This window comes from Ascaphus truei, chromosome 11 (genome assembly GCF_040206685.1).
Source record: "Ascaphus truei isolate aAscTru1 chromosome 11, aAscTru1.hap1, whole genome shotgun sequence".
NCBI classification, from domain to species: domain Eukaryota; kingdom Metazoa; phylum Chordata; class Amphibia; order Anura; family Ascaphidae; genus Ascaphus; species Ascaphus truei.
The window spans coordinates 12,247,054-12,269,523 of NC_134493.1; the positions used below are offsets into that span (position 1 = coordinate 12,247,054).

At 44.4% G+C, this 22,470-nt stretch overlaps 1 protein-coding gene across 2 annotated transcripts in view; it reads right to left on the reverse strand.

Moving 5' to 3' along the window:
- Positions 1–6,701, reverse strand: part of GSG1L (GSG1 like) — a 65,999-nt gene extending 59,298 nt beyond the window's left edge. Inside the window, exon 1 of one of the 2 annotated variants that reach the window (XM_075565276.1) lies at positions 6,076–6,701. In XM_075565276.1, coding sequence (XP_075421391.1) covers positions 6,076–6,379 — 304 coding nt within the window. In that variant the 5' untranslated portion in view covers positions 6,380–6,701. The remainder of the gene's footprint in view (positions 1–6,075) is intronic. The other variant, XM_075565277.1, reaches the window with a different exon arrangement.
- Positions 6,702–22,470: the final 15,769 nt, after the last annotated feature.

Genomic DNA, 22,470 nt, shown 5'->3' on the forward strand with positions numbered 1-22,470 from the left:
AGCTAATCTGAAATACACTTAGCGTTTAAGTATCCTGAATATGGTTATGTGTCCCAGATGTTATGCTTGCACTGTAGAGCCACGGCCGGTGCAACCACCAGGTGGCTTTGGACGGGGGGAGGGGAGATAGAATGAGGAGGGGGAAAGAATGAAGAGGGGGTGGGGCAAAAGAGGGGGTGGGGAGGGGATGAGGGGAGGATGAGAAGCAGGGTAACAGGAGGAGGATGGGAGAGGGGTGAGAGGATGAGGTATGTGAGGAAGAGAGAATGGGGGTATAATATATATTTAAAAATCTGAAAGTGGTGGGGGTGGGGGATGGATGCAAGTCTGAAGGTCTTCCCATGTTACCCTTGCACTGGCCCTGTTTTGTGCAAACTCCACCCTGTTTATTCTGTACTTGCAATGCCCCATATGTGAGGGATTTTGCTTTCTACCATGATTTATTGAACAAACCTAAGGCCGTGATTATACCCAAAAATGCGCGTGGCGTCGTGTGTAGCAGCACCGCGCAGCACCAAAACAATTACCTTAGATCCAATTAAACTTCTTATACCGCAAGCGACGGTCGCGGCGCGCTGTACTGCAAGAAAGACGGCTGGGGAAGAGATTGAGAATTTGTGTTTTTTTTGCGTGATGGCCGTGTCACATGAGCGGTTCAGCCAATGAGGGGGAACCGCTCACAGCCACACCTCCAAGCCTCCTCTGCGCTCCCCGGTATAATCAAGATACTGCTCGGCCGCAGCGCTGGGTGACATCACAGAATAGCGTTGCCACCCTGCAGCACTTGGTATAATTTCAGCCTAAATAATCGTATTTAGAAACGGATATTGTGTACTCTTCAGGTTTGCAAGGAAAACAGCTACATATTTGTAAAACGCCAACATATTCCGCAGCGTGGTACAATGGGGGCACAGAGTGACATCAATTCCATAAACAGAATGGCATACAAGTAAGGACTGACAAGCGCAAACAGATACAGAACGTAATGAGGACCCTGCTCCTGAGAGCTTACACTTTAGAGGGTTTAGAAAGGAACCTGTAGTATATGCCCCATGAACATAATATTGTATAATAGTATAAAAATGGGCTTGGAGCAAAATTCTGAAATTAGACCAGATTTTTCAATGTTTTTTTTAATTATCAAGATTCTCTTTACTAATAGATATACAGTAGGGTGACCGGACATTCCAGGTTTTAATTTCATCTCATTCTCTATCTCGCTTCTCCCCTTCTCCACCTCCATCTACCCCCCGGTTCTGCAGAAACCTGCGCTCTATTCACTTACCTCCCTCTCCTCTCTTAGCTCTGCTACAGACCCTGACAACCTGGTCAGGAACTATAACTCTGCCGTGTCCTCCTCTCTTGATCTACATGCCCCGCTTTCTCTCTGCCGCACTCGCCCTTCTAACCCTAGACCCTGGCTAAATTCCCACACGCGCATGCTGCGTTCCTCCACTCGTTCCTCTGAATGCCTCTGGAGGAAATCTCATACTCTCGCAGACTTCCTTCACTACAAATTTATGCTATCCTGTTCCAACTCTGCCCTCGCAAGCTAAACAAGCCTACTTTTCTTCACTAATCAACATGCACAAGTCTAACCCACGCCGACTGTTCTCTGTCTTTGATACTCTACTCAAACCACCCTCAGCTGCCTCTCCTTCCTCCATCTTCGCTCAGGACTTTACTGACTATTATAAGGAAAAGGTGGAATCCATACGGCAGAACATCCCCTCTGTTTCTTCCTCCCATCCTACACCTCTTCCTAACTCTCCTCCTGCCTTCCTTGACTCTTTTTCCACTGTCTCAGAGGAGGATGGGTCACTGTTGATCGCCTCTTCTCCCTCTACCACTTGCCCTCTTTCCATCCTCCTTCAAACATGCAACAGTCATACCATTACTCAAAAACACCAAGCTTGACCCTACCTGTCTTTCTAACTATCGACCTGTCTCCCTCCTGCCTTTTGCCTGTAAACTCCTTGAACGTCTTGTATTCTCTCGCTTGCTCCATTTTCTCAACACCTATTCTCTCCTAGACCCTCTACAATTTGGCTTCCGCACTGCTCACTCCACGGAAACAGCCCTCACTAAAATAACTGACGACCTCCATGCTGCCAAAGACAGAAGTCATTACACTCTGCTCATATTACTCAACCTCTCTGCAGCATTTGACACCGTGGACCACCCTCTTCTCTTTCACATTCTCCATACTCTTGGTATTCGGAACAAAGCTCTATCCTGGATCTCATCCTACCTCTCCCATCGTACTTTCAGTGTCTCTTCTGATAACACCTCCTCCTCCTCTATTGATCTCTCCGTGGGGGTACCCCAGGGCTCTGTCTTGGGACCTCTTCTCTTTTCTCTGTACACACTCTCTCTAGGTGACCTAATAACATCTTTTGGGTTTAATTATCACCTCTATGCTGACGACACACAAATATACTTTTCAACACCCGACCTTACACCTGCTGTACAAACCAAAGTTTCTGAATGTCTCTCTGCTATATCATCCTGGATGGCCTAAAACAGAACTCATCATGCTTCCTCCCAAACCTGGCCCTACTACCTCCTTCCACATTACTGTTGGAACTACGATCATTCACCCAGTAGCCCAAGCACGCTGCCTAGGGGTCACTCTCGACTCCTCTCTCACATTCGCCCCTCACATTCAAAACATTTCTAAAACCTGTCGTTTTTTCCTCCGCAATATAACTAAGATACGCCCTTTCCTCTGTTGTTCGACTGCTAAAACTCTGACTCAGGCCCTCATTCTCTCCCATCTTGATTACTGTAACCTCCTGCTGTCCGGCCTTCCTGCCTCTCACCTGTCTCCCCTACAATCTATCCTAAACGCTGCTGCCAGAATCACTCTACTCTTTCCTAGATCTGTCTCAGCATCTCCCCTCATGAAATCACTCTCCTGGCTTCCGATCAAATCCCGCATCTCACACTCCATTTTTCTCCTCACTTTTAAAACTTTACACTCTTCTGCCCCTCCTTACATCTCATCCCTAATTTCTCGTTATGCACCATCCAGATTCTTGCGTTCTTCTCAAGGATGTCTTCTTTCTACCCCCTTTGTATCTAAAGCCCTCTCCCGCCTTAAACCTTTTTCACTGACTGCCCCACACCTCTGGAATGCCCTTCCCCTCAATACCCGACTTGCACAGACAGTATGTTCTCCCTACCTACCAATTAGACTGTAAGCTCCTCGGGGCAGGGACTCCTCTTCCTTAATGTTACTTTTATGTCTAAAGCACTTATTCCCATGATCTGTTATTTATATTATCTGTTATTTATTTGATTACCACATGTATTACTACTGTGAAGCGCTATGTACATTAATGGCGCTATATAAATAAAGACATACAATACAATACAATATCCCCTGTCCCGACTATCTGTTGCTATGTCCTTGGTGGTGGTGGTGTGTGTGTGTGTGTGTGTGTGTGTGTGTGTGTGTGTGTGTGTGTGTCAGACATGGGAGGGGATGGGGTTAAAAATAAAAATTGGAGGGGTGAGAAAGACAGAAGGGGAGGGGGGGTGAGACAAACAGACATGGGAGGGAGGGGAGAGAGAGACTGGAAAGATTGGAGAGACATTGGGAAGGAGGGAGAGTGAGAGAGACTAGGGGAGGGAGAGACTGAGGTAGAGAGACTGTGAGGGAGGGAGAGACTGGAGGAGGAGGAGAGGGAGAGGGAGACACTTGGGGAGGGAGAGAGAGACTGTGAGGGAGGGAGAGATATTCTGGGGAGGAAAAGAGAGACTGTGAGGGAGGGAGAGATATTCTGGGGGAAGAAGAGAGATTCTGAGGGAGGGAGAGATGGAGACACAGGGGGAAGGTGATATAGAGACACCGAGAGGAGGGAGAGAGAAACACTGAGGGGAGGAATTGAGACTGGGGGGAGAGGAGAGACTGGGGGCAGAGAGAGAATTAATAATACAGCATAAATGGGGACACTATGAGACAAATATCATAATAATATTTATTTTTAAATGATGTAATTTGTTTTATAAATACATTTTTAATGTGTTCCGGTTTTTACTTTTGAAAATGTGATCACCCTAAATAGGTACAGTTAACAAACATGTACAATAAGATTTACTGCCATGTGCACAAGACACTTTATTCTTCCAATAATGAGGGAATACAATTTGTGTGCCTCAGAATCAATACTGCTTTATGAACCTAGCATCTGTACATGTCACCGCATATTTCTTTTCATTTGAAAACTAAAACGAGAGCTAAAACTCTGAAAATAAAATGTAATAATGAAATAATTTCTGAAAAAAAAGACAAAAGCATTATATGACAATCATATTTAATGGATTACAGACAAATAAATAAATGTTGTCTTTGTAAACAAGGTTGCATTATAATGTAAATGTAAAAATGAATTTCAGAGACACTTGCTATTTCAAAACAACATTGCTATTTTTCCTAAAATAAATCAATATTTTGTGCACACAAAAAGTACACATTAAAAAAAAAATATATGCAATAGCAGGTGGTTGAGTGTTAAGGTCTTGGTAACCCACAATAAAATGAAACGGCCTCCCTGAACTACTTTCTAAAAAAATAAGTTATAAGATATGTGTGGAACCTCCTTCCCATGACAAATGTAAAGGGCTCTGGGTTTCTGACAAATAGGAGCACAAAACCTCCTTATATCTTACTAAATTAGATATGGATGTTTTGTGATGCATATTATTATTATTATTATTTTTTAATTCATAATCCTAAATTTTTAGGGTGCCAGAAGTGTCGCAGAATGAAAGTGCCACAAACCTTCCAACGCCAGCAACATGTGATTGCTTGTGTAGTAATTACATATAATATGTAGTCATGACCTTCAAAGTCCTATGCTTCCTTTCTCATCACGTCTACGTCTGCCTGAGAGCTATGGACGGCCTATATTTGTTTAGCAGACTTCTGCCATAAGGCACCTTTTGGCACTGGAAGAGACCTTACAGCCCATTGACATGAAAGGACCTTAAGGTGTCTTCCAGAGCCGGGACCTTATGGCAGAAGACTGCTAAGTAAATACAGTACGGCCAATGATCTTTTCCAGGAACAAGGGGGGAAAAGGAACACTATCCACTGGGCTCAATAAAGGCCACTGGCCAGCTAGCCCTTGTGATGTGCAGTGACGTCTCCAATGCAGACTAAAGGACAGACTAAAGCAATGTATGAAACGCCTGTTACAGGACTGCGATAGATTTATGACTTAATGATGAGCCTACAATTGTGCTGAGTTATGGAGCAAACTTCACTTTGAATGTGAAAACTTTTTAATTACTAAAGAAGACTCATGATGTTCTTACGCTAGTCTATTTATAGCCTAAATCAATATAATGTAATTAAGATTGAGAACATTACAATAGTTTATCATCTACCCGTTTAACGAAACGTTGCTGAAATCGGCAGTATTGTTTATTGCGGTTGAAGATATATTTGTCACTTGTTTGCAAAATATTTGGTATATCCTTGTTTTATTTGTAGTCTCTTTACGTTTTACAGCAAATAGAGATACTAAAATGTATATACTGTGTGTAGCAGTTGCAAACAACATAATTTCTGTACCCATGTAATAATAAATACAAATATAAATTGTGTTAATACTTTATTGAATTGTATACATTTATGTACATTTTGTATTGTATACATTTATCAACCACAAGGTAGGACTTATTGTGTGTATTGTGTAATTTTACTAGTCCAAATTTATATTATTAATAGTATTGTCACTCAAAATTAGCAGTACAGTATAATCTGTTATTTTGACATATTGTACATTTCATTTCCAGAACCACAATGTAACATTTAACATGCATCATCGTGGTTTTATACTAACTGTACATACTGCATGCAATCATCTCAAATTGTTCCATTTCACAGTAATATTAGTTGTAATGCAGTTTTAAGGAATGAATGGTCCATTATCTATGTTCAATGGGGGAAAAATCCCTTTGTAGAATAATACTGCACTGTTATTTTACAAATAAATGAATATTCCTACAATTTACCTTTGTCATCTACAAAACAAACAAGGAAACCATGAAAACATATTAACTTACCAGCTCCGTGGATATTTTCTTCACATGAGTACCATATTCCAGTGTGAAAGTATCTGAACAGAAACCTGTCATCCCCTGTCTCCCAGCTGTAATGAACCACATTCTGATTTGTTTCATTGTAAGTCTCATTACCATTGTAATTGATGCAGTTGGTCTTCTTGCCTTTTCCACAGTTTGGCTTAGGCACCCTCTGTGTTCCTTCACACCAATAGGTTGTAAGAAAAGCTGTTGTTGAAAACAAGAGGGCTACCAAGTTCAGACACACAGCTAGCAGAGCTCTGTGTCTTCTGTTTGCCTTCCTCATAATTCACCCATGCCCAAATGAAATGTACTTTGAGTACTGATGTTGAAAGCCTCTCAATTCTGATTCCTGTCCTCCATACATACCCTGTATATGCAATCTACTTTTCAACTATGCTGCCTGTAATAAAAAAAAAAAGTGATAAGAATGTAAAAGCCAGTCTGATATTGTTTTATAGTTTAGAAAGCTAAAGATAAGATGGATTATGGTAGTTCAGCTACCTAGAGCAGTATGTAGTAGTGTGCAGATAATATCATTTGTGGTCTGCCTCTCAGAAAGCAGAGATGCTGAGTTAAAATCTGTTAACATAAACACATGATATTGAGGGGATTGAAAAGCCTCCAATGGGAGACACCTGCAGGCTGCAAAATTGTAATTGCAATAGCCTATTTGGAATATAAAAAAAAGAATGAAATAATGAAGCACATGCTGTGACACCGTATTCAAAGCAAATCAGAGGCTCGCTTATATTAATTAGTTCAAAAAGATGCAATTATTGAATAAGGGGAAAAAAAGAACAAGTAATGTGAAAGGCTCCAGTGTATTTTTGTAATGTGCATGTAGGCAAACAAAATGAATGAAATCACCTCTAAAAATGCTGTCAATAAAAATGTGATTTTATATATATAAAATGCATGGCCAGTGTAATCAACCCCACACTGATGAGACCCATTAAGGTCGAAACGGCTGTCTGTGGGTGGGTTTACTGGCTATGCATCTTAACCCTGGCTGTGCTTAAAGCTGTGACCATGCAGCAAGCTTAAGCCTATAGGGAACCATGTTTAAAATGGTTTTGAAGCAAAAAGTGGCAGTGTGCTCATTTGCATGTCATTTCCCAGAATCTCTTGCTGCACTGGAAGTGCTGTGTGCTGTGTGCTGTGTGATAATGGTGAAAGGCGGGGTTGCAGACCTGTCTAAGACATGCAAATGAATATACAGTAATATTTCCATTTGATATATATATTCACACACACACACACACACACACACACACTTTAATATATATATGTATGCATTTTAATATTTTACATTTAACAACAGCATCAGATAGAGTAGATTTCCAGTCCCCTTCACCACCCCCCAGAAAACAATTAGAGACAAACAAATTCCCAATAACGAGGAGAATGAAACATGAATGGAAATGTGCAATGTGCATGCAGTCATTATAATAATACAAATATGTTTCATATGCAGGTATTGTGCAGAGACTGCCGCATTACTATAGAATTTCAAAATTTCAAATATTTAACATGAGGAGCATATGGTTATAAAGTTTTGATTAGTACAAAATTATTCTTCTACCTCTAACCTGATCACAAAGAAAAATAAGTGCATTAGGGTGATAGGAACTGGCCACAGATCTGACCAGGTTCAGCTTATGGGCCCAAATTTGGGATCTCTGTATGTATGGAGTTATTTTATTAAATGAGCACTTGTTGGCATGGTGAGCCCCAGTATTATAAAGTGACTGGTCCATAGTCAATGACCAGGTGCTTCAAAGGCGTTATTGTCACCTACCGTGCACCTGTAAGGAATAGGGGAACACGTCCTTTGCGATGTGTTCCCTCCTTACCTGTCCTATCTCAGACCTCCGCTCTGGCACCAACACGTGCGCGCACCACTACTCTGCTTACAGAGCACGCGCAGCTCTTCTAGAGTGCCACGGAGTTTAGCGCCGCCCCCTCAGATGCACCGCGCTTCTCTCACGCGTGGCATGCACACGTGCTGACGTGCACCGCTCCCCAGCTGCGTGGCAAGTACTTGTTTAGCCCACTTGTCTCCTGCAGCCAATCCTTGCCTCTGCGGAGGCCGCACCTCCGCTCTGCCTCCTTTGCTACTGGTTCCTGTGTGCTACTGTACTTAAACCCTGCAGTTCCCGTCATACCTTGCTGAGCATAACTCCTTGTAGCCTTGAGCTCCTACGTCCGTTTTGCCTTTGTGTACCAACCCGGCTTGTCTTTGGAATCTCTCTGGCTTTGACCCCGGCTTACACTTGACTCTGCTGATCTCTCCAACCCAGAGCACGGCTATACGGACATCTACTATTCTGACCTCTCCAACCCCAGACCACGGCTATACGGACTTCAACGATTCTGATCTCTCCAACCCCAGACCACGGCTAATGAACTTTGACTATTCTGAACTCTATACTCCAAGACCTCGGAAAGTATCGACTAACCCACTCTCTCCAACCCAGACCCGGCTACGTTCTCATTTACCTCTATTAGGGGGGAGAAAGACCACCTTTGGATCTATATCCAGTAGAATGTAAAAAACCTGCTGACTTGGGGAGGGATGAGCTTAAACCCTAGGAAGGAGAAGCCACCAACCTCCAACAGCTGAGACAGCTGAAAATAAGTTAACAAACAACACACAGAACCCCAGCAAACTGTTTTTAATACTAATAGAGGTATATTAGTATTTTATCTGGTAGTGTTAGGACCTGTGAACTGGGTCTGCCTTGTCGTGGCTCACAGGCTTACAATGCTTTGGCCAAAGGGTTAAACTAAATGACCCTTTTTCAAGAGAATATATAAGTATTTTACTGTGTATTTTTGTCATATTGGATGTAGTATTGGGCTTCTCTGTTGCTTGTTGTATACATTTGCCACGCTCAATAGCACTCCTTTTTGACACTTATATACATACTGTCGCGGCCGAGTTTATTCTTACCTTTACCCGGTCTCGGCCGCGACAGTAACTGGGCGCGCGCCGGGGTGTCCCGTGCGCGATCCGAAGCCTCGGAGGAGCGGTCCTCCGATCGGGGCTTCCCCCTCCCCTCTCCCGGTCCGCCGGGTCCCCCGGAACCCCCCACCGCCGTCCCCCACATCGCGGGACACCAGGGCTCCCTCGGGGAGCCCTGGGCACGCGCGTATGGAGCGCAGGCACCCGATGAAGCGTGACCGCGCATCGGTGACGCGCGGCACGCCGAGGGGATTTGGCTAGCAAGCCGGGAAATCTCCCGGCTTGCGGAACTAGCCAACTAAGAATTAAACGTGTCGGAAATAATTGGACACTGACACAATTTTCATAATTTTGGCTCTGTACGCCACCACAATGGATTTGAAATGAAACAACCGAGATGCAGTAGAAGTGCAGACTTTCAGCTTTAATTCAAGGGGTTGAACAAAAATATCGTATGAAACGTTTAGGAATTGCACCCATTTCCATACACAGTCCTCTTATTTCAGGAGCTCAAAAGTAATTGGACAAATTAACACAATCATAAATAAAATGTTAATTTTTAATACTTTGTCGAAAATCCTTTGCAGGCAATGATGGCTTGAAGTCTGGAACGCATGGACATCACCAAACGCTGGATTTCCTCCTTTGTGATGCTTTGCCAGGCCTTTACTGCAGCTGTCTTCAGTTGTTGTTTGTTTGTGGGTCTTTCTGCCTTAAGTTTTGTCTTCAGCAAGTGAAATGCATGCTCGATCGGGTTGAGATCAGGTGATTGACTCGGCCATTGCAGAATATTCCACTTCTTTGCCTTAAAAAACTCGTGGGTTGCTTTCGCAGTATGTTTTGGGTTATTGTCCATCTGTAAAGTGAAGCACCGGCCAATCAACTTTACTGAATTTGGCTGAATCTGAGCAGACAATATATCCCTATACACTTCAGAATTCATCCAGTGCCATTGTAAGCCATGCATGCCCATGCCATCACACTGCCTCCACCATGTTTTACAGATGATGTGGTATGCTTCGGTTTATGAGGCGTTCCAAGCCTTCTCCATACTTTTTTCTTCCCATCATTCTGGTACAGGTTGATCTTAGTTTCATCTGTCCAAAGAATGCTGTTCCAGAACTGGGCTGGCTTTTTTTTAGATATTGTTTGGCAAAATCTAATCTGGCCTTTCTATTCTTGAGGCTTATGAATGGTTTGCACCTTGTGGTGAACCCTCTGTATTTGCTCTCGTGAAGTCTTCTCTTTATGGTAGACTTGGATAATGATTGCCTACCTCCTGGAGAGTGTTCTTCACTTGGCTGGATGTTGTGAAGGGGTTCTTCTTTACCAGGATCCTACGATCATCCACCACTGTTGCCTTCCGTGGACGTCCAGGCCTTTTTGTGTTGCAGAGCTCACCAGTGCATTCTTTTTTTCTCAGAATGTACCAAACTGTTGTTTTGGCCACTCCTAATATTCCTGCTATCTCTCTGATGGATTTTCTTTCTTTTTTTGTAGCCTAAGGATTCCCTGTTTCCCTTGCATTGAGAGCTCCTTTGACCGCATGTTGTGGGTTCTCATGCAACATCAGTCAATTGTCCAATTACTTTTGGTCCCTTGAAAAAGAGGGGGCTACATATTAAAGAGATGTAATTCCTAAACCCTTTCTCCAATTTGGATTTGAATACCCTCAAATTAAAGCTGATAGACTGCACTTTAAGCCCATATTCATTATTTAACTGTAACTTGAATTTATTTTGGCAAGCAGCCGAAATAACAAAACTTGTATCAGTGTCCAATTATTTCTGGACCTAACTGTATATTTTGTGGGGCTGAGGGGTTCCCAAAAAGAGCTTGCTGGGGTTCTGTGTGTTGCTTGTGAACTTATTTTCAGCTGTCTCAGCTGTTGGAGGTTAGTGGTTCCTCCTTCCCAGGGTTTAAGCTCACCCCTCCCCACTTCCCAAGTCAGCAGGTATTTTACATTTTACTGGATATAGATCCAATGTTAGTCTTTCTCCCTCCTAATAGAGGTAAATGAGAATTTTAATCCTAATAGAGATATATAAGTATTTTATCTGGTAGTGTTAGGACCTGTGAACTGGGTCTGCCTTGTCGTGGCTCACAGGCTTACAAAGCTTTGGCCAAAGGGTTAAAATAAATGACCCTTTTTCAAGAGAATATATAAGTATTTTACTGTGTATTTTTGTTATACTGGATGTAGCATTGGGCTTCTCTGTTGCTTGTTGTACTTAAAAAGTATGTAGAGAGACAGAGACAATTACTACTTCTATATCAGTGACGTGTGTATAATTGGTGTAATTTAATAAAAAAACAACAACGTTATTTGTCCCTCTAAGAAAAATAGGGTAGGCGGCATTCAGGTTTCTTTCCTGATGTCAGTCTATACAGTATTAGAAACATGTTACAATTTATTATAAAAAACTAGAACAAAATGGATGCTCTTTTGCAGACACAATGGTCTGTTAATCAATTATATGAACTTAGTCGATCTGTACCTTTTTCCTATCCCTCACACTCCACTGCTTCACTGAGATATATTGCTCACAAACTGACACAGCCTTTCTGCATCAACACTTATCCAATTACTTTTACATGACAAGAAAGTCTGGATAGTTTATTTTTCTGCCCTCAGCAATTTCTGAATTGAAGCTAAATATTTCACTCATCTTTATCAGCTTGCATGAATGCTGCATTTTAGATCCACTAAAGAGACAAGTAAGAAAGGTGTGTAGTTCTAGTGGCTTTGATGTTTCCACTGTATGACGGGTAGATCCATTTCCCCAAGTAATTTTTTTGGAATTAAATATAAATGTGTTTAATCATAGAAGCAAAGTATTGAAGTTTTAGAATTGGAGTTGTAGTTGCTTCAAGTTACTGAGTCTGATGCAGATTGGTTAAGTTAGATTTTAAGAGAGCGGCCAACGAGGTGTTACAATGGAATAGCAAGCTGCCCAGAAAAAGGACTGTAGCACTGCCCCGCCCCCCCCCCGGGAGATAACACAGCCAATGCTACCTGGAGTGTGGTGCGATACCTATTAGGGTCAGGAGAGCTGTTCTGATCTGCAGTATTGTGGAGATCTGGACAGGCTTAGGTTCTTCCTCTGGTGCTTCTCATGGTGCTTAGCACATCCAGCAGCAGTGGGCTCCAAGATGTTCGGAGGTCAGCCCCCACTATTGCACTCTTTCAACCTCAGCCCAAGGACTGATACTCAGACTGTGGGATATTAGGACAGGATCTTTATTCAGACTGGCACTCACTGCAGTTCTTCATCACAGCAGTGCATGGTCTCAGAGGTCCCAGACCTTTGGATGGTGAAGGCCCTGATATTACAGGCCTCTGTGGCTGAACCTGATGTTGTCACGGGAATATAGGAGTGCTCACCACAAACCGGACTGGACCGCGAGGCCGAGGTGGGGATACAGGAAAACCACCGCCCTACAGCCGCGTGAGCGGGTCCGGTTAGCAGAGTCGTGTAGATAGCCTGGTTCGGGACAGGAGAGTGTAGAGTGGTAGAGGTACTTGCCAGATCCGGGGTAGGAGAGATCAAGAGTAGTCGGTGTCCAAAGCCAAAGTTGAGGAGAGGAGAAGGTAGAAGTCCGTTGGGCGAGCCGGGGTTCGAGGGTGCCAGAGATCGGGAGTCCAGGTTCAAGCTAGGGTCTGTAATGGAAGACAAGAGCAGACTGCGAAGTAGCTTGTAGCAAGCACAACTAGAGACTGACTATGCTCAGCAATCAGCTCTGGGCTGGTAGCACTATATACTGACAGGAGCCAATGAGAACCTCCAGCGGTGATGTTCTCCCGTAACCTCTGAAGTACTTGTTTGACGTGCCGAGTATGTTCCAGGGGATTCTGCGAGAATATAAGAATGTCGTCTAGGTAGACCACCACGTGTTGATCCAGCAGATCTCTGAAGACGTCGTTAACGAAATCCTGGAAGACGGCTGGCGCGTTACAGAGACCAAAGGGCATCACGAGGTACTCATAGTGCTATCACGCGTGTTGAAGGCCGTCTTCCACTCATCTCCCTTACGAATCCGAACCAGATTGTAGGCTCCACGGAGATCCAGCTTGGAGAAGATAGTGGCGCCTTGTAATCTGTCGAAAAGCTTGGCAATCAAGGGAAGAGGATACCGATTCTTGACAGTCACCTTGTTGAGACTACGATAATCAATGCAAGGACGAAGTGTGCCGTCCTTTTTCTTTACAAAAAAGAAGCCTGCTCCTGCCGGAGAAGAAGACTTACGAATGAAGCCTCTCTGGAGGTTCTCCTGTATGTAAAGTTTCATCGCCTTGGTCTCGGGGGGGGAAAGCGGGTAGGTACAACCTCTGGGGGGAATCATGCCAGGAAGAAGGTCGATTGGGCAATCGTAGGCGCGATGGGGTGGTAACTCCTCTGCCTGAATTTTGTCGAAGACATCTCTGAACTCCCCGTAGGCGTCCGGAAGGAGAGGATTCTTGGTTTCCGGATGAGTGGCACCTACTAGGGCTTTAGGTGAAACTAGACAAATGTCTTGACACCGATCTCTCCAGGTGAGGGGTTGTGACTGGAGCCAGTCGATCTGGGGATTATGGTGCTGGAGCCAGGGAAGACCTACACTGGCGACACACTTTATTCGAGCTCGGCTAGTCCCACGAATTCGGGTATACCCGGGTGTATTGAGGTTTGTGACTGTTTTCTGCCCGAGTGCATTGAGGTATTTTCCTGGCAGGGATTGAAGCATTTTATTCCAGCTGGCTGCAATACTGCACAGTATATATATATATACTGCATTACAATTCATGAATTTATGCCATCTGGTAGACACGCGAAGCATTGCAGCCTATTAAATTCTAATCATTATCATTTAACAGATCAGCCGCCCGTCAGCCAGGCATGAACCCAGGCTGGGAAGGCAAACGCAACGGGGCTTGTCAGAGGTGAGGAGCGGCGCATTCCAGGTATCTGCCAGGTACATACTGGGTATTTGCTCGAATAAAGTGTGTCGGTGCAGTAATATCACGTCTACAGCCGGCGTGTGGATGGCATCCAACTGAATTTGTTCGGAATGGTGTCCTGTCATCTTAAGACGGAGGGGAATGGTCTGATGAGAAATAAATGCGGGTTGCAAAGGCCTACCGTCAATGGCTTCTAGGCCTACGGGCCAATCCTTGGCTACCAGAGGAATCTGGTTCTTCTCCGCAAAAGATTGATCGACAAAGTTCCCACCAGAACCGGAGTCAAGGAAGGCCCTCGTGGTAATGTCCCCAAAGTCCCGTGATAGGGTTATAGGAAGAAGTATCTTGGATGGTAATTTGGGAGAGGAAGGAGAGGTTACCATGCCCAGTGTAGTTCTCCCAGTACTCACTGGGGGCTGGCGTTTCCCGACTTGGAAGGACAGGTACTCACCAGGTGTCCACTATTTGCGCAGTAAAGACAGAGTCCCGCCCGACGGCGATGTAGTCTTTCCGTTAACGAAAGGCGAGTTCCACCCAGCTGCATGGGTTCTTCGGAGGATACGGCGACAGACTCCCCTGGAGCTGTATGTGAGGAGAAAGTGGGTTGAGTACCTTTTTGGCGCTTTTCCTTCTCTGCTCTTCGCTCCTGGAGCCGCTGGTCCATACGGATACAGAGCGCGATGAGTTCCTCCAATGATGTAGGGCGCTCCAGAGCGGCCAGCTCGTCCTTGAGGGAGTCATTCAAACCCTGCCAAAACACTGCGGCGAGTGCTTCATCATTCCACCTTGTTTCTGCCGAAATAGTATGAAATTCCAGTGCGTAGCGAGCCATCGAATGATTTCCCTGCGAAACATTGAGGAGAGAAGAAGCGGCAGTTACCCTCCTACCTGGTGTATCGAACACCTTCCGGAATTCAGCACAGAACCGGTCCAGGCTGGAAGTCAGATCCGGGCGATGCTCCCATATGGGTGTAGCCCAGGCCAGGGCGTCATCGGTCAGCAGCGAGTAAATGTACACGACCTTGGAACGAGGAGTAGGAAAGTGAGAGGGTAGAAGTTCAAATTGGACGGAACACTGCCCCAGGAAGCCACGACATGCTGAAGGCTCTCCCGAATAGCGATTGGGAGAAGGTAGACGAGGTTCAGGAGGATGAGTCAGAGGTACCGGCGGGGAGAAGATAGGAGCAGGAGGAGCGGCAGCAGCCTCAGGAGAGGACAGAAGGGATTTGAGTTGCTCTGAAATGGTACCCAGTGAGTTTTGGAGCAGTTCCATACGCTGGTTATTTTGGGAGAGACAAGTCTCTACTTCCTTAAACAGGCCATCGTGTTCGCTTAAGCATCGACCCACCTCGGCGGAGTCCAGGTCTGTTGGGCTGAGCATAATGTCACGGGAATATAGGAGTGCTCACCACAAACCGGACTGGACCGCGAGGCCGAGGTGGGGATACAGGAAAACCACCGCCCTACAGCCGCGTGAGCGGGTCCGGTTAGCAGAGTCGTGTAGATAGCCTGGTTCGGGACAGGAGAGTGTAGAGTGGTAGAGGTACTTGCCAGATCCGGGGTAGGAGAGATCAAGTGTAGTCGGTGTCCAAAGCCAAAGTCGAGGAAAGGAGAAGGTAGAAGTCCGTTGGGCGAGCCGGGGTTCGAGGGTGCCAGAGATCGGGAGCCCAGGTTCAAGCTAGGGTCTGTAACGGAAGACAAGAGCAAACTGCGAAGTAGCTTGTAGCAAGCACAACTAGAGACTGACTATGCTCAGCAATCAGCTCTGGGCTGGTAGCACTATATACTGACAGGAGCCAATGAGAACCTCCAGCTGTGATGTCAGATGAAGGTAGAGCGCTGATAGGCTGAGGCAGGATGCAGGACAGGTGGGAACGGAACAATTACACGCGCGAGTCTACCACGGCGGCGTGCATGGGCAGCAGGAGCTGCAGGAGGAGAAAGGAACGAAGGGGGACCACGTGACCGGGTGCCGCACGCCCCGACAGCGGAGGTAAGAGCCGCAGCGGGCGCCGTGGGTAGCGGCCTTACAGATGTTCCCTCAACCAAAGGCTGGGGGGGAACATGCTCATCCTGCCAAAGGAGATACTCACAGCTCTCTGCTTCCTCTCTCTTCAAGAGCTCAAGCTTGATCACTAACTTGATCACACCGTCCTAGGAGACTCAAGAAGGGGCAGGCTCATGGTCTATAATTATCCCTTAAAGGCTTACTCAGGCCATGAGTCACCACCTTACTTCTATCACTCATAAGAGGGGCATAAGGGGGGGTCAAGATCCCATAGATTTAACCTGTTACTGCCTGCAGCTAACGGGACTTACACAACAGGAATAACAGGGGGAAAGAAAGGTATAATGGGACATACCCTGTTACTGGACATAGAGCAGGCCTGAACAACTCCAGTCCTCGAGGGCCACAAACAAGCTAGGTTTTCAGGATATCCCTATTTCAGCACAGCTGGCTCAATTAGTGGCTCAGTATGACTGAGCCACTAATTGAACCAGCTGTGCCGAAGTAGGGAAATCTTAAAAACCTGGCCTGTTTGCGGCCCTCGAGGACTGGAGTTGTGCAGGCCTGACATAGAACAATACAGTTGAAGTGGTAAAAACAAAAAACAAAACTGTGCGCTACTATCTAACTACCTATAAAGTTTAAATGTATAAATATATACAGTGCAGTGACTATACCATCAATTTAGTGATAAAAAAATTATAAAAAATTAAACCACAACTCCCACAGTGAGATAATTATACATTAAATAATAAGTGCCACATAACCGTGTTGGGGATAATGGCGTCTGCAGCTGTAAACGCAGGGGTGGCTCAGCACCCCACACACACTAAGAGAATGGAAACAAAAGAAAACAGCGCACAACGCCAAATAGTGAAGCAAATTCAACAATATATTATAGAATTAAAAAGGGGGTAATATATCTGCGTACATGAAAAAAGTTGGTAAAAGGCATGTAGTGTGTATCACACTGTTTACCACTCGGCAGCTGTTAACTGTAGAATCGGGTGCTTGCTTCCCTCTGCTGCTGCAGCTCAGTTGATTCTGGGGCAGGACGTCAGTCTTTCACTCCCAAGGGGATTTCCCTTCATGCAGCCAGGTTCAGCAGCTGGTACTGGGGCTCGGTGACATCGCTCCTGCTTCCTGGCCGATATGAAGCTGCTCCTGTACCTCGGCAGGTGTATCCTCTGCACAGAGGTTGAAACGCAGCTTGCTGGGGTGCCCTCAGCGTGCCACGATGCCGCTCCGTCGCGGGACGCTGTGTAATGACGTCACTGTCTACACAGCAGTGGTGGATTCAATAGGGAAGTTTGAACAGTCTTACAAAGTCTCTCACAAGTGTCCAAAACAGCACACAGGATGAAATAAAAACAGGACAGGCCAATACATAGACAAAGGCCAATGTAAGCAGATATAAGGCAATAGAATGTTACATCCAACTAGTTTCGTAGAATTAACTACTTCTTCAGGGAAGAAGTAGTTAATTCTACGAAACTTCAGGGAAGAAGTAGTTAATTCTACGAAACTAGTTGGATGTAACATTCTATTGCCTTATATCTGCTTACATTGGCCTTTGTCTATGTATTGGCCTGTCCTGTTTTTATTTCATCCTGTGTGCTGTTTTGGACACTTGTGAGAGACTTTGTAAGACTGTTCAAACTTCCCTATTGAATCCACCACTGCTGTGTAGACAGTGACGTCATTACACAGCGTCCCGTGACGGAGCGGCATCGTGGCACGCTGAGGGCACCCCAGCAAGCTGCGTTTCAACCTCTGTGCAGAGGATACACCTGCCGAGGTACAGGAGCAGCTTCATATCGGCCAGGAAGCAAGAGCGATTTCACCGAGCCCCAGTACCAGCTGCTGAACCTAGCTGCATGAAGGGAAATCACCTTGGGAGTGAAAGACTGACGTCCTGCCCCAGAATCAACTGAGCTGCATCAGCAGAGGGAAGCAAGCACCCGATTCTACAGTTAACAGCTGCCGAGTGGTAAACAGTGTGATACACACTACATGCCTTTTACCAACTTTTTTCATGTACGCAGATATATTACCCCCTTTTTAATTCTATAATATATTGTTGAATTTGCTTCACTATTTGGCGTTGTGCGCTGTTTTCTTTTGTTTCCATACAGTTGAAGTGGATTGGCATTATTTAAGACCTATTTTCTTTAAGGTTGAAGGTAAAAGATCAAACCCCATAGAATTGGCCTGTTATCTTCTTATAAACAGATCTCCACCTCTATGAACTATAAGTCGCTCAACACAAGGCAGCATGAAAACACAGTGTTGGTCTGTTGTGCAGTTGTTTCTTGCTACACTTAATATAGCTAATGGTTCAAGCATTACAACTGAATCCTCAAGAAGGTCTGTGAGATTCAACATCATATTGAGGTTTGTCATATTATCATTGTTGCCAGTAAAATGCACCATATCTGCAATTAAAAACATATAATACTGAGTGATCCTTTATGGTCTCGTAGTAATATGCAGAAGAGTGGTCCTCTCTGCCAATTACTTTGTTTTCAAAATATTTCGTATTTTTCAAATAAGATACAGCTAATATCTCCAGTGATAATTAGTACATATATTAATAAGTATTATATAAGTAATAGTAGTATATTAAAAATGGAAGAGTACATAGTTTGCAGCATTTTGTTCAAATTTTCAATACATTTTTTATTAAGATATCAAGAAAATAAGAATGAACCATAAAGAGAAATCTGACACAAAAGGTTAAAAATAAAGGTTCCTCTGTTCATACAATTATAAGAATAGAAAGGTGTGTACAAAACTGGGTCAGTACTTAATCCAGACCTGTTCCACAAAAACTCTGGTCTGATACTTATGACTGTATACTGCTCTAATACAGCTATTGATATATATGGTCAGACGAGTTCGTGGACCAGCCACAACTAGGCTACCCCAGAATCCAGACCTTGGTGTAACAGATTATTTAACCATTTACTCAGTTTATAGCTTGTGTGGAGGGAACCCCTCCCCTTCTTTTTGTGGCTAATATGAGCATGCACTGCATGCTATTCACTTGTTTTCTATGGTTTATGTGGGTCACTTTAGGATTTAGGAGTAGCCCACACTGGCTATCCTTTTATCCTGACTCACACTCTAGCTTTAGTCCTGTGTTGATACATTATTGAGCCCACTGCTAGCTGTGCACAGGGTAGTTACAGGCTACATTCAGCCCTGAGTATCTTTGTACACACCCACAGGGTACTAAGCATTGAGCATCATGGGACTTCATACCACAATTGCCTGGCCATATTAGGGTCCTAGAGTTTACACCCTAGCCATCCACTGTGGCAGTGGATACAGTCACTATAGGACTGCTATACATTTACATTCTGCACCATCGTATCCACTAACCATTCGCAGGGCTCCCGCCCTATGTATACATATACACTGGACAGCTCGACAGGTATGAGAGACTAGCACGTTAGACTGCTCACCTATCCCTGTTAGTTTGCCTTATTTTAATTCGCTCCTTTGTCACACGCAGCCTATTATACATTTAGGCTTATTGCGCTTTATTTTACTTGAGAACATGTTTCTCCATTAAATTGCTTTTATGTTCACATCAGTACCCTATTCACCACTCACCTGATTCCACCAGGTCACACCGACTGTGTCCTAGATCTCTGTGATTTTTACTAAGTGATTGCTATCGTAGTGGGGTTTTCTGTTTCCTGTACGCCACTCAGGTAACGGTAGCACAGGTAGTTTCCCTTATACATGGGGTAAGGAGGCTACATATATTAAGTTTTTCACGTGGTGGTGTGAAAACAAGTTTTGTGCTCAGAGATCATTTGCATTGAAACTCATTAAATGATACACCTACAGTAACATCTTTTATTTATTGTGTATTATTGTGATAAACAATGGGAATGAGCCAGGCAGTAATATGCCCCTCTCCCTCACCCTCCCATTACCTCTTCTTCCACCATTCATAAATCATTCTGTCATCTGTGTATATTGGGTTGGAGCATACTGAATTATGAGGACAAATAAATATCACATATTGCTTTTTTAACTTAGCTTTAAAATGCTTTCAAATAATGTTTTTTTTCAGTATTTTCTTTGTTTTTTTTTAAATGTTTATTGCAGTACTGTTAGATCCTAGTATGATAAAAACCAAATTATTGTGATTTGGTTTGTGTCAACTAATCTGCCATTTGAGCCATTTTGTAGTAGTCATTTCTACATGGTATTGTTGATGTCTTAGGGGTCTATGCAGTAAGCTGTGATAAGTCGTTTTAAGAATGCAAAGGGCTCTTAGAACGTGATGTTCTGCTGAGCGCGATTCACAGAGCAGCGCTAACGGGCACTTTGCGATCTAAAACGGACTTTTTTCAAGAAATTTTTCTAAGTCCAACTTTGCTCGTACGATCAGCTGTTTGCGCTGATTTCTGCCCTTCAACGCGATTCTCTAAGCTCCGCTAACTTATCGTATTTGAAAGTTGCGCTGAAACAAGCTCACCAGCTAAAGGCAGGTGATAAAAAAAGCAGGACTTAGAAAAATAGAAAAATGTATTTGTTTACATTTTTGCAGGCGCAACACCCATACAACAGGCCGGCGGGGTCCCTGGCTGAACCCGTGGCGTTCCCCGTGGGTCCCGTGGCTGTCCCCAGCTGACCAAGCGGGGGTCCAAGGGTCCCTGCGGCCGCCCCGGGGTGTCCGCGGGAGTCTCCGCGGGCCTGCGGTACCAATGGTGTGCCTCAAAAAAATAAACAATATTTCTAACTAAATTACACCGCCCTCCCCCTGCCCCCTAACACATACAATACAGTAATGGGCAAAATGACTATTATCCACATATGGATAATAATGCATTTGCCCATTTTAAATATATTAATCACAATAAATACAGTAAATACATATTACACTTACCTTTTCCAGGCACCCACGATGAAGGATGTCTTCATCCTCATCTTCATCCTGCCCATGTCCCCTCCAAAGCTGCAAAACATACACAAGAATCAAAATAGCCAATGTAATGTCCCCTAAACCCTTAATCACCTTAGCGGTCATTAACCGCTATTGTCATAAAGGGGTTAATCCACCCTCACCCACCACTTGGGAGGCCTATACACCCTCCCCCACTACCCACCCCATGAGGCCTAGCCACCCACTACCCACAGGGAGGCCTACCCACCCTGGCATCGGGACAATACCCACTTCCCCCACCCCCGTTAACCACAATAAACATCACTATATTTAATAAACAATACATAACCCACCCCCTGTTCCCCTCCCATAAATGAGGAGGGGTCATCGGGAAGCGCAAGCCATGTAAAACAGAAAAAATACTCTGATGGTGCAATAAATGTGATAAATGTGTGAGATAATACTCAAAAATCGGTGTGCAAAATACTCATAAACATGGAGTGAGTAGTGTTCACGTAAAGGTATCTTTGAATGGCAGCCCGTCAGAGATGGTGCTCTCAGTGGAATAATAAACTCTGGTGACCTTAGTAAATAACAAAAGAACCGGACATAGTGCAGACTGTATGGAAAATTTATTAAAGGTAAATGTGGTACAATGCACTCACATGGTTTAAAATGTTTACAAGCGTTTAGATCTCGCGAAACGGATCTCAGCAGTGGAATGAGTGATCTCTCTGCCTCCCCTGTGTCTCAGCGTGCGTGTCTTCAGGACTCCTGAAGAAACCGAGTGCGGTGAAATGCGTAGAGTGACGCTGACCAGTAGGATCCACAAGCGACCGGAACCCCTGTGAGCGGATGACGTCATTTCCGGTTTGGGTGAGACGCATCAGTGACACGCACGCAGCGAAAGCCCCAGAGAAGAGAGACCGAAACGCAAATCTCTTTGCTCAAAATACCTGTGCATGTGATTAGAAGAGCAGGTGAGGGAGAACTAGACACATTGTAATCTGTGGTCTGGATTTTCCATCCAGCTGCCTGAGTTAATGTGAAGCTGTGGAATGGATCATTTTTTAACTATTCCTGCACTTTCTGACCTAAAACGGGGCAGAAAGCTGCCTAACATCTTTGAACTATGTCACATATCCCCCTCCCCAGCTCACACCTACTGGGGTGAGCGGCCATGGACCTCACTGGGGTGAGCGTCCTACCTGAAAAACTTGAGCTAACTCCCCAGTACAATATTAAGCAATCACATGACACGAATATGTACTTTTTCCGACGGCAATTATGGACAATAGGTTTCGTCATAAGAGACTATACTTGGCAAACCTATTTTGTTGCTCTCTATTATGGAACTATTTTGAAAAATAAATGTCTAGCACAAATTCTTATAACCCAGGATATGATAAATATACTCACAAAACCAGACAGTTTCTTTTACCTCCCTGGGTTTTTTCTTTTCTTCTCTAGAATATGAACCTCATATATTTACCAACAAAAAGGGCCATCAACCCTGTATAGTAATTTGTAGTTTAGCTACTTTTTCAACACAGAGAACC